Source organism: Sciurus vulgaris (assembly GCF_902686455.1).
Source record: "Sciurus vulgaris genome assembly, chromosome: 9".
NCBI classification, from domain to species: Eukaryota; Metazoa; Chordata; class Mammalia; order Rodentia; family Sciuridae; genus Sciurus; species Sciurus vulgaris.
In genome coordinates this window covers 28,737,678-28,764,725 of record NC_136469.1, presented here as the reverse complement: position 1 = coordinate 28,764,725, position 27,048 = coordinate 28,737,678, and the positions used below count along the sequence as shown (strand labels likewise).

Here is a 27,048-nt window from a genome sequence, read left to right as displayed (position 1 = left end):
AGGTCGGAAAATGTTAGTTTAAATATATTTCAATTAGATTTCTTTACTGTAGGGCCTCTCAAGACCACTAGTAAATACATATATGTGTGTATACGTATTGTATATGTATATAACTATAAAATAATGCTTATTGTTGAATCTGTAATGATGATAGTGTTACATATTAAATCACAGAATCCTTTTTATTAGCATACTACCTGTGGTTATTTTTTGTGGAACATAATTTGTGAAAAACTACCTTTGTGTCAGAGGAGGAATAGTGTGGACAGGAAGTGTCTATTTTTAGATTTCTGCATTTATGTTACTCTGCTTCTTCAATTGTAGTGAATAAGGAAAAACATTAGATATGCAAAATTATAGCTTTTTACTCAATAAAACACTGTGGGTTTTTTTTTTTTGTTTTTGTTTTTGTTTTTTTTTTTTCTTGGCAGTGCTGGGGATTGAACCCAGGGCCTTATGCTTGCGAGGCCAGTACTCTACCAACTGATCTATATCCCCAGCCCCCTGATTATTTTTTTATTCAGAAGAAATAATCTCATTCACTTGTTTCCCCCTCCTTTTTATGTAATTTGGACATATCTCTCAATTTATGCATTATTTCTATAGGGAGAGGATTTTAAAACTGATCATAAGAAAAACTGGTATTCTTTATAGAAGAATTCATATTTAACCAGGAGCGTGCTTTGTTTTACCACATTAATGTAGAACTAATGTCAAGTTTAAAGATGAATTTAAATGTTTTGTTACCAGTTGATCACGTAATTATTTCGTATATTTGCTGAATGAATATTTTTCACCAATTTTATAATTCACTTTCTGTGATAATGTTTAAGAATTGGCATAAAGTCTAGAAACCAGGGTCAAAATGTATTTTGCATTAATGAGAAATGACATATACTCTTTTATCTCCAATTATAGAAATTGAACTCTTCTGTATATTTCAAAAGTATAAGAGTTCCAGGGAGGAAAGGGTTAGAGTTAGGGTTAGGGAGGGGGGCAAGTATGGAGGAAGGAAGTACTGTATAGAGGGTAAGAGGGGTGGGAGGGGTGGGGGGAAGGGAAAAAATAACAGAATGAATCAAACAACATTGCTCTATGTAAATTTATGATTACACAAATGGTATGCCTTTACGCCATGTACAGAGAAACACATGTATCCCATTTGTTTACAATAAAAAAAAAAAAAAAAAAAAGCTGGTAATCTATTTTAGTAAAAAAAAAAAAAAAAAAAAAAGAGTTCCAAAGATGATATAGAAATCTGTGACCCTGAAAAAGTGCCTGAATACAATAAATTTTCAGTAAATATTTGTTAAATAAGTGAAAATATTATTAGCCATAGACATTTTTTTCTTTAGTTGTAGATAGACACAATACCTCTATTTTATTTATTTACTTTCATGTGGTGCTGAGAATTGAACCCAGTGCCTCACATGTGCTAGGCAACTGAGCTACAGCTGAGCTACAACTGCAGCCCGGCCGTAGACTCTCTATAGTCACATAGCTAAACAGTTTTTTTTGACATTTAGTAGCTGATACTCTTGACATACATTTATCTATACAAACATGAATTAAGATTGCTTGTAATCAAGACCTAGATATAATAACAATATGAAGTCATTATTAAAATTTTAATAGTATTAAAGAATTAAAAGTCAAGAAATTACCTGAATGCCTAAGTATTCAAACTGAAATTTGTGGTAATTTTATGTTTAAGAAAGTATAGCTTGTGTTTTTTCAGTCAGCTGTAACTAAAAGATCTGACCAGAACAATTTTTAGGGGAAGAAAAGTTTATTAGAGGGCTCATAGTTTCAGAGGTCTTAGCCCATAGAAGACTAGCTCCTTTCCTTGGGGCTTGAGGTGAGGCAGAACATCTTGAAGGAAGAGTGTAGCAGAGAGAGGTCTCCACTTGACAGATAGAAATATATACCCCCTATAAAAAAAAATCAACTCAAAAAGTATACATACCTCAAAGCCTTGTTCCCCGATTCCCACCTCCTCCCACCACACCCTAGCACTTTAGTTACCACTCAGTTAATCCCTATCAGGGAGTCAATTCACTGATTGAGCTAAGACTCTCACAACCCGATCATTTCTCCTCTGAGCTTTTTTGCACTGTCTCATACCTGAGCTTTTGGGGGACACCTCACATCCAAGCCATAATATGTGTACAGATAATTCCCAAATATAATAAATAAAAGTGATCTCTATTAGTGAGCCCAAACCCTGAGAAATGAGTGGAGGGTAGAATATTGGTTGTTCAAATTCAGCCGGGTGTATTTGGAACCATCATGAGGTTAGTGATTCTTCAGATTATTTGAGAAAATCAATCTTTAACATACTCAGATTTTATTTTATTTTTGCATCAGAACATGTTATCAGAATCTGTGTTTATATTACATAATAAAACATACTCATTCAGTATGTGTTTGCTTTCTTGTACACTGGGATGAAAATAATTCTAGACCCCTTTAATTCTTATTTATCTTTATGTTTGTGGTTTTGGTGTACCCAACATTGGGTTCACAGAGCTAAGTGCCAAGATAAGAGTTTAATTTATAGACCTGAAAGTGGTTTTAGCCCTTCTCATACTATGTGGGAATATTTGTTTCTTTCCATTAGACTCTAAACTTCTTGATGGATGGAAACCATTTCTTCTTGTCCCTTTTGTCTGTTGTGCCTTATCAGTGGCAACTGCATAATAAACGTTTTATAGATGTATTTACCTTGTTTAAGTAAAGATTCCTTCTTTAATCTTATTCTTGAGTTTTAGATTCATTGAAAAGTATTTACTTTAGGTAAGAGAAGACGCCTATTTGATAATTTTATTATTCCTATTCAGTTCTACCTTATCTGAAAGATAAATTAGCCCTTGTATAGGTTTCAGACTCTTAGTTCTGAATTCTTTTTCTGTAATTCTAATGTGCTTCGAAGGAAGCATGATCAATTCTAAATTCCCTTCACCTGATCATTCTTGGATCTTATTAAAAGAGTCATAACTAATGATCTCTGGAAGAAATCAATTTTGTGCCTTAGATTTTGGTCTTTCTGGAGAGCTACTTTTATCACCTGATAGCCACTGTATTGGCTTAAGCCCTGCATTCATTTCAGGCATCACAGCTTCTGGAAACAAAGACTGTGATAAATGCCTGTTCTCTGGCTCTTAAAAATGATGTGTTTGCCTAAATATGTTAATATACCATCTTGTCTGTCAGGGCATCAGAAAAGAAACTAATCCATGTTTAAGTAGAATGATCTCATCATAATCATCCAACACACTCAAAGGTTTGGATGGCAGCAAATTTACAAAGTGTACTAAATGTTGAAACATATACTTAGATATGCTGTAAATAAATTATTCAATTTCCTTTGTAACCAACCTTTTATTACAAGGTAAATAGGACTTTAGGGGACAATAGGTTTCTTTAAGACCAATTTATATGTAGCATGGTCCAACCAGGATTAATATAATTCTTATATTTCAGCATTAAATGTTATTCTTTACTTTTTTGGTGCGTTTATACTTCTTCCTTAGAATCTACTTATAGAAAATTAGTGAATATAAATTTATCACACCTGAGATTTGCTATTGAAGGACCTATGACCTTTTGATTGTAGATGGGATTAAAATCAGTAGGGCAGTGTCTAATATTTAGATAAAAAATAAATATAGGCTTCCAGTATAATTACTTGTTTTTGTCATGGAGCTATTGTGAGAGCTTTATCCTCATAATGCACAAACGCAGGGAGAATCAGTATTTGATGTTGAAGTGCTCAAAGTTAATTTAATTTTGTGTGCAGTAGAAACAATTGACCTTATAAGAAGGCACTAGAGACCTTTGCAGCATGGATAGGAAGTTGTGGGATTTGGAGGGGGTAGATGAAGATTCAGGCTCTATAAATTGGTTGTGAAAAATCTTAGAAGCACTAACAATTTTGAAGTATTTAAAATTAGCTTAATAACTATATTATTATGGCAAAATATTTGTTTTTTAAAGTTCATTCAAATCTGTATAACTTTCTATTATAAATATATATTTATATTATAAATATATGTTCATATTATATCATATTATAAATTAATATAAATTAATATTATATTATATTATAAATACTGTTTGTCTTTAAACAACAGCAGTAATATGCTAAAATTCAAAATAAATCAAGTAAGTACCATTTTTAAAAAAAATATTTAGGTTGATAAATTAACAAACTTTAAATGCTCTTTACTTGAATGTGAATGTAGACCTTTCCATAATATTTATTTAAAGTGCTTGTTCCTGTCAAAGAAAAACATAATTTCACTTTAGATGCAGGCTTCACTCTGAATTACAGGAGTCCCGTTGATTCACCAGCACACTAGGATTTAGAAAACACAAGCATTTAAGGTAAATTTTGTGGAACTGGCAGTACACCCTGTGGCTTGGCAGTCTAGTCAGAAGGATGATAACATGCTGACTATATTACTACATCTTTGAACATTATTCTCAAGGGTGGTAAATGTAAAACATAGTAATATCAACTGGCACTTAATTCTGCAAGTTCCCTGCTGATTGGGGTATTCAGTGAAATGGAACTCTTCCTGACAGGAAGTCAGTCTATGAGTATGGAGACATCTGAAAATAAAGTGTGTTTTAATTTGGCACCCTACTGGTTTACAACTAGTCTTTTAAATTTGGGATTAAGAAGAGAGTTAGAAAAAGGGAGGAATGCACAAATGAGAATACCCTGAGCATAACTTTTTTTTTTTTTTTTTTTTTTTTTTTTGTTCTTTTTGTGGTTTTGTTTTGTTTTAATGTAATTCCGAATACAGGTCAGTGTCTTTGTTTCTCAGCTGTTACTGCTTGGGTTTGCGTAGTCCTTTTTATTACTTCAAATCAATCTACTGAAGTTATGGTGTTACAGAAAGGCTAGGTTGAAAGTGTAAAGCTTTTCTTTAATGCCAGATTCTCTGATAACTTTTTTGAAGGTTCAGCTATAGTCTCATGTTATATATTTTTCAAAAATAGTGTATAACATGATGGATTTTAGTCTGAGTCGTCAGAGTTCTTATTAGCCATTTTAGCTCCTTGGGATACAAGTTTAAATCTTGCTATTTAAAAAAAAAATGTTTGTACCCTGGCTTAGTTCGCTTTGAGCTAAAAGTGTTAGTACTGTAGTATGTTGACACATATAGTTAGAACATAATAAAAATTTTGGAACAATACTTTATTAGTAATTATCCAAGTATTTCACCTATTTTATCTTTTTTATTTAGTCTGTTTTTATTCAAACCACCAGTTTATTGTATGAAAGTTAGAAGTATGCACTAAGTTTTAATAAAGTCTGAAGTTTGAACTTTGATCTTGGTCTGAATGAAGTAATAATCGAACCTAAAGCTAGTTATTTGCCTTTCCAGGAGTAAATTCCTCAGCCTCTTGAAGTGAACCATTTGAGGTAACAGTTGTTTCTATTACAAGTGACAAAAGGAGGAAGGAAAATGACTAGGACCGTTTTTTTGGGGGGGGAGGGGGGGAGGTGTCCTGCTGGAGATTGAACCCAGGGCCTTGTGCTTGAGGCTGGCACTCTACCAACTGAGCTATATCCCTAGCCCTGGGGCCAGTTTTTAAGAAAAGATGAGGCCAGAAAATGCTGTGATGATAGATACTGAATTTAATAAGCATTTTCCTTCTGCAGCTTATTAATTGTGTAACTTTGGGTTTATTTACTTGTTTCACTTGCTTAAGCCTTAGTTTCTTATTGAGTGAAATGGTTTTATTAAGACCTCGTTAAATAATACATGTGAAACTATGTAAACTGTTCCAAGAACAAAGTAGGTTACAAATTACAATTATTAGATGCTGAATCTCAATTTTAAAGAGCATGCAGAATCTTTTCTATTTAACATTTTCAGTGCCTCTTGTTTTCTTTTTTATGAAATTAATTTGACTTTTCTCACAAATTTAGTTTAACACTATTTTTTTAGTCTCTCTTATTTTTTTTTCTATTTATACAGTAATGTCCCAGTCTATTCTGTTTTTGTCTTGAATCATAAAATATTTAAGTTAGAAGAGGTATCAGAGATTGACAGTTTTTACCTTTATTTTCCATGTAGGTAAGGTTAATGTTCACATTTTCCAAAGGCCCCCAAAAGTGATTACATGGTTTTCTGTTCTAGCCACAATGACACCTCTTTCTAGGAAACCAAATACAGTGTACATGGATACAGGGAACTTTGATGTCATCTTAGGGGTCACTACTCTAATGATTTTTGAAGGTATCTTTGTAAACTTCAGTACTTTTCCTTTATGCCACATTTCTTTTAACAGAGCTACTGTCTTACCCATAGTTGAGAAAATTTTTATAGTTAATTTAATTCACTGATTTTCAACTTTTTTTTTCCTGATCAAATATATCATTAAAAATTGCTCAACATGGTGATTCTCAACCTGAGTCCTGTCGGATGGAGGAAGGACAAAGGGAGATCATATGTAAAAGTCCTCTGTAAAATTCAGATTCTGGTGAAGAGAGTAGAGCTTAAATATTCTCACCACAAAAATAAAAGTTCATGAGGTGATGGATATGTTAATTATTTGATTTAATCATTTACAATGTACACATGTCAAAACAAAACATTATACATGTAAATATGTGTAATTTCTATTTGTTATAACTCTTAATGTCATCTTTCAGATTTCGTAACCTTTCAGATTTCACATGTTCAGAATAGGAATGCTCAGTTTGTATCAGTGTTTCAGTTATGGGCTAGGCCAAAAACATCATGAGTTTATCCATAATATGGTTCAACTTTTCTATCATAGTTGGTGTCAGCTACTGTTTCCTTGTAAGTATTGATAAATATTTGAAAAGAGTTACAGAATCATTCTGGATTCAAAGATCTTACTCTTTTTTACCAGGTGAGTCGTTAAGCATCAGATTGGCCATAAGTTATGGTTCTTGACAAATATAAGAAATTACTATAGCAGGTAATATATGTCTTGGATATGTTTAAAATCAGAGACCAAAGTTTTATAGGTGGATATAGTATGAAGTTTGGAAAAATTTAATTGTGAAGATATATCATCATTTCATAACTTAAATATTAAAAACCCCTAATTTGCTTCTAATGAATACCAACCAAATGTGATATTATTTCAGTTATTTAATTTTTATTTGAAGTTAACTTCAACTTTGAGCACTGAAATTAAAATCATTTTATATTAATCTTAACAATTTTTAAAATGATACATAGTATCAGTTTACAGTGGCCATTGTTCAGAGTGGAAGACCTCCAAATGGTTAAACAGGAGGAAAGTTTTCTGCTTTTAGTTAAAAACTGCTGTTTTCTATATGGCTTATTTACCACGTGTTTAATTCTTAATGTTGTGTGCCGTGGGACTGGGTATGCAAAAGTCAGCAGAAAGAGTTCTGGTTTTTACATCTAGAGCTATTACTTGCTGTACAATAATAAAGGCACTATTTTATTGGGTTACTTGTAATTAACTTCAGCACTACACATTCATATAAATCATCGGTAATCTGTTTTCTTTAGATTTTTATTCTTTTAAACTGGTTTAATGTACTTGCTTTCTGTTGTCTTTTTACATATGGATTGAGGTTGTAATTGCTGTTTGGAATTAGGCTGTCAGAAACAAACATATATGAGGATTCAGGAATGATTGAGGCAAACTAATGAATTTTATATAACATTTTATAAAGATTTGTTACTGGAATACATATTCAGGAGTAATATTGTTTTGCTGTGAAACTTAATAAATAAGGATTTTATTCTCTCAAAAAGTATCTAGACATTCAAACAGTTAAAATGGCAACAATTTTAATTCAAATATATTTGTATGTTTTGTTTTCAAAATTCTGACAATGATATGCATTTTCTTTGAACTCCTATTTATCAAAGTATTGATATTCCTATAATTTTAAACATTTGAATCTTGATAAGTTTTCATCTTTTCATGTTAACTGATACTTTATTTATGCTCCTAATTTTTTGTGATTATTAATTTAAAACAGAATAAAAATAAAATGTAGGCAGAGACTTGTGAATAAAAAAAGTAAAATTTCAAAAGAAATATATCTCTATATGTATGTCTGACTAGATTTAAGGTAACAGTCTTTATTATTGCAAACTAAATATTAGAAAACCAAAATTTGACTCTTAAAAATTACTTCATTTGAAAATTTTTTTATAGCAGTCTATGGAAAGAATTTAGAGGTATGAGATAATTTCCTTCTCATGATATTATAATCTTGACTTGATCACTCACATAAAATGAATGTTAATTGTGTTATGGTAGGAGATAGGAGGCATGAGGAATACTGAGCACACATGTCATGAAACCAATGTTTTTTAAAAAGTCAGTTGTTAAATACTTTTTATTACAACTGTGTACATTACATTGTTAAAAAATGTTTTTAAAATAATTAGCTGCTTTATATAGTTTTAATGGAAGTCTTTCATGTTTCTCCTTCAGCAGTCTCTAATGAACACTCCTTGTAATTTCAGTACAGGCTTTGAGATTCCCTAAAGACTTGACTTCAGACCTCAAAGGGCAGCAGTTGCCATATGTCTGGAGGACTGGAGTTGCCAAACAGACTGACCATGTACTAATAGGACACATTTATATAGCTCTTGAATGTGGAGCCCTGATCAGTCTTAATGATGATCATCTGTTGAGAGCTTGTAGCTGGAAAGGGTTAGAGCAACTTCTGTCACCTTTATGGAAATCAAGCTTTCTGTATTGACTCAGGAAAGATACTGACTAAATTGATGAAAGTTTGGAAGTTATTAGAAGGATATTATTGGTTGAGTATGTTTTTACTAAAAAGTTTAAAAACAGATTTCAAGAGTCCAATATATTAATGTTTTATATGCTTAAATACAGCAATGAGGATATTTTTTAATTGATTATTTTGAAATTACTAGATGTTATTTTAATCTTTTGGGATTTAACAGTCTTTATATCCTATATTTTGTACCTCCCATGGAGTTACTTTGTCAATATTCAATTCCTTCTGCACAGTCACGTTGAAAAATATTTAAGTAGCCATTATAAAATTGAGCCATATTCACATAATTTTTTTCTTTTCTATTATTTTTATCTTTATACGTATATAGTTTTCATTTACTGACTGCGTGTTATTTGTACAAAAGAGATGTACATTTTAGTTGTTTAAGTTGATGAAAGTAATTGAAATCAGAACTTTTCAAAGGGCAATAATCTCTTTTACTATTTCATTTGAGTACTTTGGTTATCATCTGAAGAGATCTTTCCTTTATAATTCTGCTATATTCTTTACTGGTATGTGGTTACTCAAGTTTATGTCGATATATTTGTTGAGAGAATGCTGACGCAAAATACAAACACTATTGAAAAGTTATTGATAGTTACTTTGAGCACTGAAGATTACTGTTCCTTGACTATGAACAGTTTCGCCTAGTTTTGACCTTTGTGCTATGCATAATGTGTTTCTCCATTTTGCATAACTACATTCCCTTCCTCATTTGATTCCTCCTCTGTGGCCTCCTTTGACTTTTAATAGTCTTTCTTTTTAGGTAATTAGAGCTACATCCATCCAATTTTATTTATTTGAAAAAGGCATTGATGACTATAACATCTTAAAAATTGGTATGGATATGTAAGCAAAGAAACCAAGCCCTAAGCTGACTCATTTACTTGTGTCTGGAGTCCTAAACTATTGGGAGGCTGAGATAGGAAAATCTCTCGATCCCAGAAGTTCAAGGCCATCCTGGACAACATAGAAAGACCCTATCTTAAAAACAAAGAGCAAACAAAAAAGGCTTCAAGCCTTTAAAAAGTAAACAAAATAGTTTGATATGAGTCTAGATGTTTGTTTACTTAAATTTTTCTTCATTTCTTTAATACAAATTATGTTTGGTTTCTGAGAGCAACACTTATTTAAAAAGAATATTTTATTGTCAATAGAAATAGAATTGATTTGATTTGGTAGGTCAAAACATTGACTTGAGAAAAAGAATAAATATTTAATAATTAGTTTTGATACATTTCTGTTTCCATAGTATTTGTGAAGCTTGAATGTTTATTATTCAGAGGTTCTTCAGAATGATATTGGCAAAAATACCTCTTGTGCACTTGGAAAAATGTTATTTCTTATAGCCTTATCCTTTATCCTTATCCCTGGGAAGCAGTCAGGTGGCACCTCCCACCTTCTTGAGGCCCTTGGATGCAGCTATGCAGCTGACTTGGAGTTTTCCAGGATGGAGGCCTAAGAAGGCATTGGCATGGCTCGTGGACACTGCCAGGTCCCCTTCTACCCCATTACTGGTGTGTTGTACTGGGATTATTTGGTCCAATAGAGTCTCTCTGATTCCAAATAACTTTGAGAAACTGAGGGGCACCCTAACCTTTGTGGTTGTGCCAGCCTGTTCTTACCTGCCTGAAATTGCCAAAGTATCCACATCATGACACAAGACATAGAAATTCATGATTGCTGGGCGCCCACGGCTGTAAGTGCCACATCTAGAGCTGCTGGCAAACCTACAGCACCTCAGACAGCTGCATCCTAGCTGGTGGAGCACTTTTACAAACCCCTGAAACCTAGGCCACTGAAACACCTGCACGTGTGTCTGACATTATTTAAAATTGATGAAGCTATATGGAGATTACACTAATGCACCCACCTGGGACTATTGCCTACCCACTTGACCCCTTAGGCCACATCATCAGCAGAACATCTGGTACTAAAGAAGTCACCCTGTAGAGGCACCTGAATCAAGTGGTATGCAAGTATGAATGTAGGGACGCAAGAACCATAAAAAAGCAAAATAATCTGACATTTCCAGAGTAACCTTGAGTTCTTGAGCAACAGAACTAAAAAGAAATTGTCGAATTGCCAGAAAAAAAAATTAAAAATGATGATTTTAAGAAACTTAACAAGGTCCAAGAGAATACAGATAGATAGTTTGGAAGAAATTAGGAAAATAGCTGATATGAGTAAGATTCAGCAAAGAGATAGAGATGGTAAAAATGAAACAAATCTATCTTGGAGCCGAACAACTCACTAAATGAAATAAACAATACCGTAGAGATCCTTGGTATTTGTCATAGGGATTCAAGGTTAGTTCAGCATAAACAATGCAGTAAGCATAATAAAGCACATCAACAGATTAAAGAACTAAAGTCATTATCTCTAAAGATGCAGAATAAGCATTCAATAAAATTCAACATGTCTTTGTGATAAATATCCTCAACAAATTAGGTATAGAAGGTGGAGACCTCAACACACTAAAGGTGATGTACAGCAAATCCACAGCTAATATCTTACTGAATGAGGAAAACCTAAACCTTTTCATTTAAGATGTGGAATGAGATAAAGTTGTCCTTTTTCACAACTCTTATTCAACATAATAGTAGATGTCTTAACCAGAGCAATTTGGTAAGAGGGGGGAAAAAAAAGGAAGTCAAATTATCTCTTTTTTTGCAGATGATATGGTTTTATATACATAGGACCTAAAGACTCCATTAAAAATCTTTTAGAACTGGGTGTGGTGGCACATGCCTTAATTCCAGCAGCTTGGGAGGCTGAGGCAGGAGAATTGAGAGTTCAAAGCCAACCTCAGCAACTTAGTGAGACCCTGTCTCTAAATAAAATACAAAAAAGGGCTGGGGATGTGGTTCAGTGGTGGAGTATGCCTGGGTTCAATCCCTCGTACCAAAACAAAACAAAGCAAAACAAACCAACAAAAAATACCAAAATAGTTTTAGAATTGATAAAATTTTGTTTAAGAACAAAATCAACATAAAAATCAGTGGCATTAATATATAATGAACTTGCTAAAAAAAATTGTAAGGGGCTGGGACTGTAGCTCAGTGGCAAAGTGCTTACCCAGCATGCGTGAGACACTGTGTTCTATCCTTAGCACCACATATAAAATAAATAAATAAAATAAAGGCATGCTAGCCATCTACAACTATAAAAAGTAAAAAAAAAAAATAAAAATAAATAAATTAAGAAAGCAATCTCATTCACAGTAGCAACCAAAAAGGCAAAAGAAAAGGAAAAAAACCCACATAGGAATAAATTTAACAAGGAAAGTGAATGACATTTCAGTGACATTATGACAAAATGTTAATACTACTCAAAGTGATTTGTAGATTACATTCTTCACAAAAATCTGAAAAAAAAAAAAAAAAAAAAAAAAAAAGAGGATAAGGAACCTAAAAAAACCCCAAATATCCAACTGAATCTTGAGTGAAGAGAACAAAGCAGGGGGATGAACAATACGTGACCTTAAAATGTACTACTAATATGCAGCCCACTGGAGCAGAATAGAGAATCTAGAGATAAATCCACATATGTAAGGCAATTGATTTTTAACAGAGGCAGAAAAGTTAGTCTTCACTAAATGGTGCTAGGAAAACTGGATATTCAGTGGCAGAATGGAAGTGGGCCCCTGTCACTGGGTATAAAAAACAACTCTAAATGCAGTACCTGAAATTATGAAACACAGGGGAAACATTTGAACTGTGTAGACAATGATGTTTTGGGTAAGTCTTTAAACCCAGGCAACAAAAGGAAAAAATAGACAAATGTGATCTTTCAAACCAGGAATCTTCAGCATAGCAAAGGAAACAACAGAATGAAGATACTCTGTAAAATAAGAGAAAATATTTTCCAACTGTTCATCTGATATGGGGATTGATATCCAGAATATATAATGAATTCAAAACTCATTAGCAACAACAAAAATCCAAACCCCCAAATTATCATGATTAAAAAATATGCAGATGATCTCAATAGATATTTCTCAAAAGATATATAAATGCCTAAAAATGTACATGAGAAATGCTTAGCATCATTAACCATCAGAGACATGTAAATAAAAAGAATTAACATGACAAACAAAAATAAAGTGACCATAGAATGGATTCTATATAGTGAATCTTGTCAATCAGTGGCCTGATTTTATCTGCGTTAGAGCATGCCAGTGTTTGGGAGTTAATTTTAAAGTTCAGGTAATTTTATATGGTACCTCAAGACATCAAATTATGCTTTAGGAAATTATTTAATTTGCAGAAAATGGTGGAGTTATTAATCTCTAAAGAAGTTATGATTCTATTAAAATTAAGTGAATAATTGTATACAGTGTATTTATTGGTATTTTTCTCTGTATTTATTTGTGGAAGGTAGGAAGGAATATACTTAATGTTATCAATGAGGTTTTTTTTTTTTTTTTTTTTTCCCCCTAACAAAAAAGACTTTTTACCACCAAAAGCACATATTAGAAGTTTGGTAGAACTCTGTTCAGTAGGTTTCACAATATGTACTATCTTTGTTGTATCACTTAAGTGTATTAGTAAGCTAAGAGTGTATTTAGTAAAAATTGACATGTCAACAATTATGGCTTTAGGAAGTGATAATCAATTAAATACAGCTTAGAAACAGGTATGAAATTATTGACTGTTGATTTTTGAGTCCTTCCTTTCCAAAGTGCTGAAATGTGTTTTGAAATTACTTAGTTGCATTAGTGGTTGGATTTGAGGCTTTTAACGTGTTTTTTATCAGTACCTCTGGGGAAAGGATAACCAAGACCTTTAAATGTACTCTGAATTTTGTATCAGTATATAATTGTAAATACCGTGATGAAATATTGAAATGATCATGAAAGATGATGACCATTAAGCTTTTCTTTCAACTATTAAAACTCACTAACGGTTATATTGAGCTGTGGTTTATGAAATTGTTTAGACTAACGCCTTCTTTGATAATTGTTTCTGAAGCAGAGAAAAATGCTTTAGGAGAGCATGATTAATGAATATTCTTTTCAGTTTTGGAAACTCCTACAGATTCCTGTAGAGAATGTATTATTATGGAGAAAATTTGTTGGCTTTTAACAACATCTGGATTAACAAACAAATTGAAAGTTTTATTCTAATGGAATTTGAATTATTTTTATATGCACTATTCTTATCAACATGCAGTTGTGTATTTAATACTTGGCATTTTATTGAATATTAATAGTTAAAAATTAGAAGTGGATTATAGAGAAAAGCACATTGGTATCTTTGATGATTATATTATTTTTGTAATTGTAGACAAGATATAAGTAATATTTGTTTTTGCTTTATTCCTCATCAAATTGTTTTCTAGTTTAAAGTTGTAAACTATTTTTTTAAAAAATATTGTGTTTTAGTTGTAGGTGGACATGATACCTTTATTTTTATGTGGTGCCTCATGTATGCTAGGCGAGCACTCTATCCCCGAGCCACAATCCCAGCCATGTAAACTATTTTTTGTTCTACACCAATATATAATACTTACTGACATTTAACAAATAAGGGTTTATAGATGTGCCCATCCTTGAGGAAACAAGAATGGAAGGAGTGACAAATTTGAATTTCTGAGCTTTTATAAAAAAAACTTTTATCTATTTTTGTGTGTACCTTCATGATTAATTTGTTTTGAAAAAATTGTATTTTGTGTTATTTTTTCAAATCAAGTGTAGGTCTTAAGTGTTTTGTGTGGTTACATTTTAATAGTTATGCAATACTAATTTTAACCAGTTTTTCATCTTACTTCAGCACTGACATTTAAAATCTCTGTTGAATTTAAATGGCATACTTCATGATTTTGTATGTAAGTAGAAGCTTGCATACCTAATGAAATGAAATAAATATGGTGTTTGCTTGTTTAAAATGTGTGTCTTTCGGCTGGTGTTTATCCATATGCAGAAATTCATTTGCATTTTATAATAAAAATTCCTTCCTAGTATATTTTTAGATCATAAAAATAGATTTGAGAAAAATTGTACTAATAAATACTTTTAAAATTAATTTTTTATGTATATTTTACTTTTTAGAGTGACTTTAGGTTCACAGCAAAATTGAAAAGACATATAGAAGTTTCTCATATATCCCCTACACATGCTTGGCCTTGTCCATTGTTAGTATTCCCCACAAGATGGGTGTGTTTGTTACATCTGCTGAACCTACATTGACACACTTGTTATTACCCCAAATCCATAGCTTACATTAAAGGTTCACTCTCAGTGTTGTGCATTCTCTGGGTTTGGGCAAATGTAATGACACATATTCACCATTACATTATATGATGAGTACTTTTCACTGCTTAAGATCCTTGCTTTTTTCCCTGATTGAGTCCTTTTTTCCCTCCTCCTACAAATGTTGATCTTTTTTTACTTTCTCCATAGTTTTACCCTTTTCGTAATATTGTTAACAGTTGCAGTCATAGGATGTAGCCTTTCAAATAGGTTTCCTGTCCTTATTAGTATATGTTATGTTTCTTTCATACTTCTAAGGGCTTTATTGCTCATTCTTTTTAATGCTGAATAATATTCCATTATCTGGACCAGAGTTGCTTCTGAAGAATATCTTGGTTGTTTTCAGGGTTTGGGTTTTTTGAATAAAGTTGTTATACATTTCTATGTGAGGTTCTAAGTGAATATGTTTTCAGCTTCTTTGGGTTAATACCAAGGATCACCATTGCTGAATGATAGAACACAGTCAAAGTGTCAATTTGCATTTCTAACAGCAGTGAATGAGGTTTCCTATAGTTCCATATATTTCCATTTGTTGATGTCAGTCTTCTGGAGTTTGGCCATTCTAATGAAAGTGTCCTCTAATGACATAACCTGTGGAGAATCTTCATTTGCTTATTTACTGTAACTTATTTTGCGAGGTGCCTGTTAAGGTCTTTTGGCCCATTGCTTAATGGGATTGTTTTCTTTTCTTCGATTTTTAAGAGTTCTTTGTACATTTTTGGATAATAGTGCTTTATCAGGTATGTATTCTGCAAATATTTTATTCCAGTCTGTGGCTTGCCTTTTCATTCTCTTGGCATTATATTTTGTAAAGAGGAAATATTTGATTATTAGAAGTAAATTCTTAACCTCACTGATAAGATTATTCTCCCCCCCATTGGAATATGCTTTTGGTGTTGTATCTAAAAATCATGGCCAAACTCAAGGTCATTTTAGACTTTCCTCAGTTAACTCCTGAGGATTTTATAGTTTTACATTTTACATTAAGGTCTGTGATTCATTTTGAGTTAATTTTTGTGAATGATGTTTATCTAAATTCATTTTTTGCACGTGAATGTTTTATTTTTCCACCACCATTTGTTGAAAAAAAAACTGTCCTTTTTCTATTGTATTGCCTTTGCTCTTTTGTCAAAGATTAGTTGATCATTTATGTGGGACTGTTTCTGGGCCCTTTAATGTGTTCCATTGATTTGTTTATCTATTCTTTTGACAATACCAAACTTTCTTGATTACTATAGCTTTGTAGTAAGTTTAAAAATTTTCTTTAGTTGTAGATGACCACTATACCTTTGTTTATATATTTATTTTTATGTGGTGCTGAGGATTGAACCTAGTATCTCACACATGCTAGGCAAGTACTCTACCACTGAGCTGGGATTTAGATTGGAATTGCATGGAATCTATAGATCAATGTGGGAACAACTGATATCTTGATAATATTGAATCCTTCAATCCATGAATATGAAATGTCACTAATTTTTTTAGTTCTACTTTGATTTCATGAGCATTTTGTATTTTTTTATGTTGATCCTGTACATATTTTATTTAGTATTTATCTTGTATTTATGTGATACTCATGTAGATAGTATTGTTTTTACTTCAAATTCCAGTTGTATCCTGTAACCTTGATTTTATCACATGGTAGCTCCAGCAGTGTTTTGGTCAGTTATTTTGGATTTTCCATATTGACAATCATGTCTTCTGTAGAGAAAATAGCACACCCTCTTTCATCATAATACTTGTAATTTTCTTGTCTTATCGCATTATCCACAATTCCCACAATCATGTAGAAAAGCAGTGGTGAGAGGGAGCTTCCTTGTCTTATTTCCGGTAGTAGATTGTTTAAAAAGGACAATGTCTAATGCAATAATTTGTCATTTGCTGGATTAGTTCCTCTGTTTGTTCTTATGTTCTTTTTTTTCTAGTAAGGGAAGTAATTTTCATCATATTTTTCTTTCATTTCCATTTTGAAAATTTTTTTTTCCCACCTTAAACTATGTGATCCGAATGAAAACTCACTCAGTTTCAGGTCTTGTCTTTCCATTCTCTGCTGTTACATCAGATTTCCAAGTGGCTTTCCAACAAAAGTCCATGTTGGATAAGAAAGCTGAGAAGTAAGCAAATGCTTCTGTTCTATGGCTGTGGCATTTCTGGAGATATCATGGCCCATATGATAACTTTCTGCCTACCTACAAAGGTCACAGTTGATTTTTTTCATCCCCTTAAACTCTAAGCCACTTCTGCAAACCTCTAAAGTTTCCTCACTCTTCCTAGGGCATGATACCTGTGAGGTTGTTTTTGGTCCATCTGCCATTAGATTTGTCTTTATTCTACTGTTCCTGTGCATTACTAGATACAGGCAAGTCTTTGAAGCTTGATATGCTACTGTGCTGTGCCTGAGAAGTGAAGCGTGAGCTGCTCTGCACCAAGATCAACACACATGTGCAGTTTGTTTATTTTCATCTCCCTTCTGCTACCTTTTGGAGAAGAGAGGAGGGTGTGGCATGTGCTTCTTTCTCAGGGATATTCTCTTTCATGGAATTTGACTACTTTTCTTTGAACTACCTATTAATTTCATTTTGATGGAAAGAAAGGGACTTTAAATCAATTTAAAATTTCTATTTTATGTTTAATTTGGTTCATCTTAGTGAAAGAAATTTAGAATCTGTGTTTTGTAGTTCCAGTGTGTGGCAACCATGGATTTTGAGAGAGAATATATTGTAGACTTACGTTAGTACATGATAGAATAACAAAATATTGGACCTGGAAGAAAAAATTGTAAGGGAATGTGTAACGTGGAAATGTGGCAAGATCTATCCCAGGCATTTCCTGTTACGTCAGAATGAGAGTCAAAACACAGATTTTATGATCTCTGGTCTTTCTTCAGCAATATGTTGCTTTACTTTCCTCTGCTAGATCAGCCAGAGACGACTCTCCATTGTCTGCCTGACTTTGAAGTTAATTTTCGTTTTACTGGACAGATTCATTTTTCATTGTACTTTATATGATCTGTTAATGTGATCGTGCCCATACTTTTCATAAAATGGAATCATTCAACAAAATCATGGCATGCAGCCATTTTAGTTCTGTGAGCCACACTGCGTTTTTCAAAATACAAATGAAGGTAGAGCAAAAGTGTCATAAAAGGAGAAAATGGAAGAGAAAGGCTGTGAAAAAAAAATGAACTCAAAACACAATAATTTGAAATTACATGGAATTTAAAACTCTTAAAAGTTATTATATTCAGGAAACATTAACCCCGTTTATGGTGAAGAATTGTTAGTAGCTAAGTCTGATCTTATTTAAGTGTTGTGAGAGAATGAAAAGATAGGTTGAGAGATATTATATAGTTAGAATAGAAGGGGCTCTTGGGTACTAAGAAACTTAATGTTAGAGGGTAAATTTTTCATGGGTCAAAATACAGTTATAGACTTATAACCATGTATTTATAGAGCAGTGAATTAGTTTTCCACTCACTGTGGTCGAGCATAATTTACTATTCTTGTTATTTTCCTCAATCATTAATCATCTTTCTGAAAAAGAAACATGTTTCTTAACACTTAATACACAGGGAGACTATGTATATATTTCCAGTTCTTTAAAAGGAGAACTGTATATGAGTTTGTGTATATATACACAATCACACACATCTATGGCTACATTTATTGGCACTTCTTGAATCTAGGTCTATTTCAATTCTTGCAGGCCTTTCCTTATTGTTATTTTAATGCTTATTTCATATATGTTTTAAGCAAAGAATTGAAGAATTCATTTGAGCATACTTGCTGATTGATTTGCTGATAACTTTTAATTGTATGTCTTTTTAGAGGATACATTCTAATGGATTAATTTTAGTGGGTAAAAATTATAGTTATATACTTTTAACATATATTGCTAATGTATAGGGCAATGAATTATAGTTTTCCAGCTCATATGGGGATCTATCACAATTCATTGTTCTTTCTTGTCTTTTTCTCATTCATTTGTCATCTTTTTTTGAAAAATATATTCAATTTACTAATGTTTTTGAACTGAATTGTCTCTTCATTTTGGTTAATATGTCTTTTTTTTTTTTAAATAAAACAAAAAATCTCTCTTTCTTTGGTCTTTTTTACTGCCTTCTTACCCAACTCCCAACTATTTCAATTTATTTAGTACATAGAGATACATAACAAATGGGCAAGATAAATGTGGATAGGCTCATTTAATTTATGCTGAATAAAGTTAATCTTCACTTAATACTCTTCAGTAGCAATCTGGGTGTGTTCATAGGGCGATGTTGGGTAAGCTGCATGCTTTACAGAACTTTTCCTTTAAAAACTAAGCTATAAAATTGAGGTGGGTGATATTTTTTCACCATTGTTATTTTAAAAGAAATAACCTATTGAGTGAAATTTCTTCAGCTATTTTTTGCTGTTTTTTAGGAGTGGCAGAATTCTATTCAGAAGAATGCAGGCCTTGCTTTTATTGAACTTGTCAATGAAGGAAGGTAATTTATTTTATATCCATTATATTTTGCTGTAGAATCTTACTATATTTTTCCCATAGGAACTGATACGTTGGACTTGTCATTTTTTGCAGTCACTAATGTAGTGAGTCCTGATATATTGATTATTACAAATATGCTGATATTTAGCAATTTTATAATTTTCTTCATGGTTGCATTCTTGTTGATAAGATTCTGATCTTTATTTTTCAGTAAATGTGTGTATTTTGCAAAAGTAAATTGCTGATTCTATTCGCAGATATAAGGAAAATCATATTTGTAATTTTTATGAAGTTGCATTATGTTTATAGAGTCCATAATTAGAATACCTGTGATGTGTTGCTTTTATCATAGTCTGACCATAAAGAAAAGTTGAAACAAGTTTTGTTTTGTGTTCTGATGTGATAAGAAAGGGAAGAGAGGGAATAATTAGGTATCATTTCTATTTAAAGAGCATAAATGGAAGAATTCAAAGAAAGAAATTTTAGTGGTAGGAAAAAGAAGCAAAGAAAGTACAGAGATGAAAAGAGATAAACAGGGGGAAAGAAATTTGAGTGGAAGAATTAAAATCTAAAAATAAAGTGAGTAAATGATGAGTTAACCACTTTGTGTTTGTTTTTTGGTAGCTGATTATTATTAATGACTTTGGAGACTCAGAGAGGGAATTTGTTTTAATATATATATATATATATATATACACTTTTATTGTAAAAAAATGGGATATACCTTGTTTCTCTGTACATGAAGTAGAAGCATACCATTTGTGTAATCATACATTTACATAGGGTAATAGTTTTTGGCTCATTCTTTTTTTCCCTCCCACCCCTCCCATCCCTCTTTTCCCTCTATACAGTCCCTCCTTCCTCCATTCTTGCCCCCGCCCACCCTCCATTATGTATCAACATCCGCTTATTAGCGAGATCATTCGTCCTTTGGTTGTTTGAGATTGGCTTATCTCACTTAACATGATATTCTCAATTTCATCCATTTGCCTGCAAATGCCATAATTTTATTATTCTTCATGGCTCAGTAATATTCCATTTTATATATATCTCACAGTTTCTTTATCCATTCATCAACTGAGGGACATCAAGGTTGGTTCCACAATCTGGCTATTGTGAATTGAGCAGCTATGAACATTGATATGCCTATATCTCTGTAGTATGCTGATTTTAAGTCCTTTGGGTATAGGCCAAGGAGTGGGATAGCTGGGTCAAATGGTGGTTCCATTCCAAGTTTTCTAAGAAATCTCCACACTGCTTTCCAGAATGTCTGCACTAATTTGCAACCCCACCAGCAATGTATGAGTGTACCTTTTTCCCCACATCCTCGCCAACACCTATTGTTGCTTGTATTCTTGATAATCGCCATTCTAATTGGGGTGAGATGGAATCTTGGGGTAGTTTTGATTTGCATTTCTCTTATTACTAGAGATGTTGAACATTTTTTCATATATCTGTTGATAGCTTGTAGATCATCTTCTATGCAGTGTTTGTTCATTTCCTTTGCCCATTTGTCGATTGGGTTATTTGTATTCTTGGTGTAGAGTTTTTTGAGTTCTTTATATATTCTGAAATTAGTGCTTTATCTGAAGTATGAGTGGCAAAGATTTTCTCCCACTCTGTAGGCTCGCTCTTCGCATTGTCAATAGTTTCCTTTGCTGAGAGAAAGCTTTTTAGTTTGAATCTATCCCAGTTGTTGATTCTTGCTTTTATTTCTTGGGCTATGGGAGTCCTGTTAAGGAAGTCTGATCCTAAGCCGACCTGTTGAAGATTTTGACTTACTTTTTCTTCTATAATCTGCAGGGTCTCTGGTCTGATTCCAAGGTCCTCAATCCATTTTGAGTTGATTTTTGTGCAGGGTGAGAGATAGGGGTTTAGTTTCATTCTGTTGCATATGGATTTCCAGTTTTGCTAGCACCATTTGTTGAAGAGGCTGTCTTTTCTCATTGCATATTTTTGGTACCTTTGTCTAGTATGAGAAACTTGAATTTATTTGGGTTTGTGTCCGTGTCCTCTTTTCTGTACCATTGAGCTACCTGTCTATTTTGGTGCCAATACCATGCCATTTTTTGTTACTATTGCTTTGTAGTATAGTTGAAGTTCTGGTATTACAATACCCCCTGCTTCACTCTTTCTGCTAAGAACTGCTTTAGCTATTCTGGGTTTCTTATTCTTCCAGATGAATTTTATGATTGCTTGCTCTATTTCTATATGGTACATTATTGGGATTTTAATTGGAATTGCATTGAATCTGTATAGCACTTTTGGTAGTATGGCCATTTTGACAATATTAATTCTGCCTATCCAAGAACATGGGAGATGTTTCCATCTTCTAAGGTTTTCTTTAATTTCTTTCTTTAGTGTTCTATAGTTCCCATTGTAGAGGTCTTTCACCTCTTTTTTTAGATTGATTCCCAAGTATTTTATTTTTTTCGAAGCTATTGTGAGTGGGGTAGTTTTCCTAACTTCTCTTTCTGAAGATTCATCACTTATGTATAAAAATGCTTTAGATTTATGAGCATTGGTCTTATATTCTGCTACTTTACTGAATTTACTTATGAGTTCTAAAAGTTTTCTGGTGGAATTTCCCAGTTCCTCTACATATATAATCATGTCATTGGCAAATAGGGATAGTTTGAGTTCTTCTTTTCGTATTCGTATCCCTTTAATTTGTTTGGTCTGTCTAATTGCTCTGGCTAGAGTTTCAAGGACAATGTTGAATAGAAGTGGTGAAAGAGGGCATCCCTGCCTTGTTCCAGTTTTTAGGGGGAATGCTTTCAGTTTTTCACCATTTAGAATGATATTGGCCATGGGCTTAGCATAGATGGCCTTTACAATGTTAAGGAATGTTCCCACTATCCTTATTTTTTCTAGTGTTTTGAGCATGAAGGGATGCTGTACGTTATCAGATGCTTTTTCTGCATCTATCAAAATAATCATGTGATTCTTGACTTTAAGTCTGTTGATATGGTGAATTACATTTATTGATTTCCGGATGTTGAACCAACCTTGCATCCCTGGGGTAAAACCCACTTGATCGTGGTGCACTATCTTTTAAATATATTTTTGTATGTGATTTGCTAACGTTTTGTTGAGAATTTTGCATTGATGTTCATTAAGGATATTGGTCTGAAATTTTCTTTCCTCGATATGTCTCTGTCTGGTTTAGGTATCAGGGTAATATTGGCTTCATAGAATGAGTTTGGGAGGGTTCCCTCCTCTTCTATTTCATGGAATACTTTGAAAAGTATTGGAATGAGCTCTTCTTTAAAGGTTTTGTAGAACTCGACTGAGAACCTGTCTGGTCCCGGACTTTTCTTTGTTGGTAGGCTTTTGATGACTTCTTCTATTTCATTACTTGAAATTGATCTCTTTAAATTGTGTGTGTCCTTCTGGTTCAGTTTAGGTAATTCATATGTCTGTAGAAACCTGTTGATGTTGTCAAGATTTTCTATTTTGTTGGAGTATACGTTTTCAAAATAGCTTCTAATTATTTTTTTATTTCAATCGTGTCTGTTGTGATATTTCCTTGTTCATTCCGAATTTTAGTAATTTGAGTTTTCTCCCTCTTTCTCTTTGTTAGTGTGGCTAAGGGTTTATCAATTTTGTTTATTTTTTCAAAGAACCAACTATTTGTTTTGTCAAGTTTTTTGACTGTTTCTTTTGTTTCAGTTTCGTTGATTTCAGCTCTAATTTTAACTATTTCCTGTCTTCTACCTCTTTTGGTGTTACTCTGTTTTTTTTCTAGGGCTTTGAGCTATATTGTTAGTTCGTTTATTTGTTGATTTTTTTTTTCTTCTTTTATTGAATACTTTCCATGAAATAAATTTTCCTCTATGTACTGCTTTCATAGTGTCCCAGAGATTTTTATATATGTTTCTTTGTTCTCATTTACCTCTAAGAATTTTTTTATTTCCCTCCTGATGTCTTCTGTTATCCATTCATCATACAATAGCATATTATTTAATCTCCAGGTGTTGGGGTAGTTTGTGTTTTTCACTTTGTCATTTATTTCTAATTTCAATTTGTTATGATCTGATAGAATACAAGGTAGTATCTCTATCTTCTTATATTTGCTAACATTAGCTTTGTGGCATAGAATATGGTCTATTTTAGAGAGGGATCCATGTGCTGCTGAGAAGAAAGTGTATTCACTCTTTGTTGGATGATATATTCTATATATGTCTGATAAGTCTAAATTATTGATTGCGTTATGAAGATCTGTGGTTTCTTTGTTCAATTTTTGTTGGGGAGACCTGTCCAGTGGGGAGAGAGGTATGTTAAAATCGCCTAGTATTGTTGTGTTGTGTTCTATCTGATTTCTGGAATTGAGGAGGATTTGTTTGACGTACATGGATGAGCCACTGTTTGGGGCATAGATATTTATGATTGTTATGTCTTGCTGATTTATGCTTCCCTTAAGCAGTATGAAATGTCCTTCTTTATCCCTTTTGACTAACTTTTGCTTGAAGTCCACATTATCTGATATGAGGATGGATATTCCGGCTTTTTTGCTGAGTCCATGTGCATGGTATGTTTTTTCCCATCCTTTCACCTTTAGTCTATGGGTATCTCTTTCTATGAGATGAGTCTCTTGCAGGCAGCATATTGTTGGATCTTTCTTTTCAATCCTGTCTGCCAAGCCTATGCCTTTTAATTGATGAGTTCAGGCCATTAACATTCAGGGTTATTATTCAGATATGATTTGTATTCCCAGTCATTTGACTCATTTTTGTTTTTTGACACGACTTGGTTTCTCCTTTATTCGGCTATTGCTTTAGGGTAGTTCCTCCCTTTGCTGATTTACATCGTTGTTTTTCATCTCTTCCTCATGGAATATTTTACTGAGAATATTCCGTAGTACCGGCTTTCTATTTGTAAATTCTTTTAGCTTTTGTTTATCATGGAAAGACTTAATTTCGTCGTCAAATCTGAAGTTAGTCTTTGCTGGGTATAAGATTCTTGGTTGGCATCCATTTTCTTTCAGTGATTGAAAAATGTTGTTCCAGGCCCTTCTAGTTTTTAGTGTCTGGGTTGAAAGATCTGCTGATATCCATATTGGTTTCCCCTGAATGTAATTTGATTCTTTTCTCTTGCAGCCTTTAAAATTCTGTCTTTATTTTGTGTGTTAGGTATTTTCATTATGATGTGCATGGTTGTGGATCTGTTGTAATTTTGTATATTTGGAGTCCTACAAGCCTCTTGTACTTGATTTTCCATCTCATTCTTCAGATGTGGGAAATTTTCTGATATTATTTCATTGAAGAGATTGTTCATTCCTTTGGTTTGTTTCTCTAAGCCTTCCTCAATCCCAATAATTCTTAAATTTGGCCTTTTCATGATATCCCATAGTTCTTGTAGATTCTGTTCATGATTTCTTACCATCTTCTCTGTTTGGTCAACTTTGTTTTCAAGATTAAATATTTTGTTTTCAATGTCTGAGGTTCTGTCCAGGTGTTCTATTCTATTGGTTATGCTTTCTATGAGTTTTTAATTTGGTTTATTGCTTCCTTCATTTCAAGGATTTCTGTATGTTTTTTTTTTTTTTTTTCAGTTTCTCTAACTCTTTATTGAAATGATCTTTTGCTTCCCGCATTTGCTCTTTTATCTGTTGATTGGTGCGATCATTCGAAGCCTGCATTTGCTCTTTCATGTCGTCGTTTGCTACTCTTATCATTTTAATTATGTACATTCTGAACTCCCTTTCTGACATTTCTTTTGCCATGCTTTCATTGGATTTTATTGATGTAGCATCTAGGTTTGTTTGGGACATTTTCTTCCCTTCTTTTCAATTATTCTAATATAGTGATTTGTATAAGAAGTAGCGCTAAGTGTACTCTATAGTCTGCGAAATAGTAGGTGATGAATAAATACTTCTCAATGAATAAACGACTAGTACTTCAGTGTTATTTTTGAATATTTTCAGTACCCCCCTAAAGAACACCTGTGTTTGTCAATAGTCACTTCCCATTTCCCTCTCTTTTCAGACCTAGCTTCCTACTAGTCTATTTTATTTTATTTTCCTGTTTGAAACATATACACTGCTCGGTCTTTTTGTAACTGACATTTATTGTCAACCGCACATTACTGCAGTGAAATGTCTAAGGAAATTTACTTTATAGAGTGAAAGGGTTTATTTAGTTCACACTTTTAGATGTTCAAAAAACAAACAGCATAGTGCAGGCTTGGTGAAGGCCATCCTTGGCTGCTTCCACTTATAGTCAGAAGTCAGTGTACTATAAGACAGACAGGCTGAGCGATGCCCCACAGTCCCTTTCAAGGGCATGCCCCAGTGACCTAAGGACCTCCCAGAAGGTCTCACCTCTTGGAAGTCCACAGTGTCTCCCAATACTGCCACCCATGGGACCAGGCTTTTACCCTTGAGATCTTTGGGGGATAGTGATCCAAAGCCTTTCACAGGTTTTCAGGGTACCCCTATGTTGTAGCAAGGTGCCAGAACTGTATTCCTTTTTGCCTCTGTTTTTTTTTTTTTTTTTGCCAAATATTGTTTCATTTTTGGGACGTAGAGTAGTTTACTCAACCATTCATTTGTTAATGGATATTTGGATTGTTTCTGCTCTGGCTATTGTGATCACAACTCTAAGAACATTGTATATGAGTTTTTTTAATGTTTTTTATTTCAATGGGTATATACGTAAGAGTACATACAAATTGTATGACAAATTCAGTAAATATCAGTTGTCGGGGTCTTAAGCCCCCTGGCTCTTCTCCACCAGCGGCGAGGGAAGGGGACACTCCCCAACAAGGTCAGACCGGGATAGGTAGGGCTGACCGACCTCCTGCACGCAGCCCTCTGGGCGGAGGACAATCAGCCGGTCAGGGAGACCAGTCACAGCAGGAACTCGTTTATTGAGGAAATCACACAGCTTTTATGTAGGGTGGAGGCTAGGTGGGAACCAATCAGCTTAAAGGTCAGCGAGACATGGGGGGGTTCACACAGGTGAGAGTCTCATAGGACTATATGGCAAGCACTAGCTGATCACGTTCATGGAACTGTTGTTAATCAATCCCTGAAGGTGGTCTGATTTATCGTCATTAACTATTGAAACCGCCTTTGAGGCCTTGATCTTGCTCACTCGCCAGGGAGTAAGGAGTCAGCCTGAGTTAGTTAACGTGTCATTAGTCCCAACAATCAGTGTTTAATATTATTTTTTATGTAAATATGTTGCTTGCCTATTTTTAATTTGGATTATTGATATTTTTCATGTAAACAACATTCTATCTTCAATATAAATGCATTTTATAGAGATATAATTTTTTTTTCCACTACTGGAGTTTGAAGCCAGGAGTGCTCTACTATTGAAATATATTCCCAGCCCGTTTTATATTTTATTTTGAGATTGAGTTTCATTAAGTTGGTGAGGCTGCCTCATACTTGGAATCCTCCTGCCTCCTTCTCCCCCACAGGTCTTTGTGAATATTGAATGTGCCACCTCACCAATTAGTCTTGACATTAATCAAGTTATATTTCTTTGAGTTTTTTTTTTTTTTTTTTTTTTTT

At 33.3% G+C, this 27,048-nt stretch overlaps 1 protein-coding gene across 4 annotated transcripts in view; it reads left to right on the top strand.

Moving 5' to 3' along the window:
* LRBA (LPS responsive beige-like anchor protein) overlaps positions 1-27,048 on the top strand; it is a 723,813-nt gene that overhangs the window by 243,843 nt on the left and 452,922 nt on the right. For all 4 annotated transcript variants that reach the window (XM_079154183.1, XM_079154182.1, XM_079154184.1 and 1 more), the window contains exon 35: positions 19,463-19,527. In XM_079154183.1, coding sequence (XP_079010309.1) covers positions 19,463-19,527 — 65 coding nt within the window. The remainder of the gene's footprint in view (positions 1-19,462; positions 19,528-27,048) is intronic.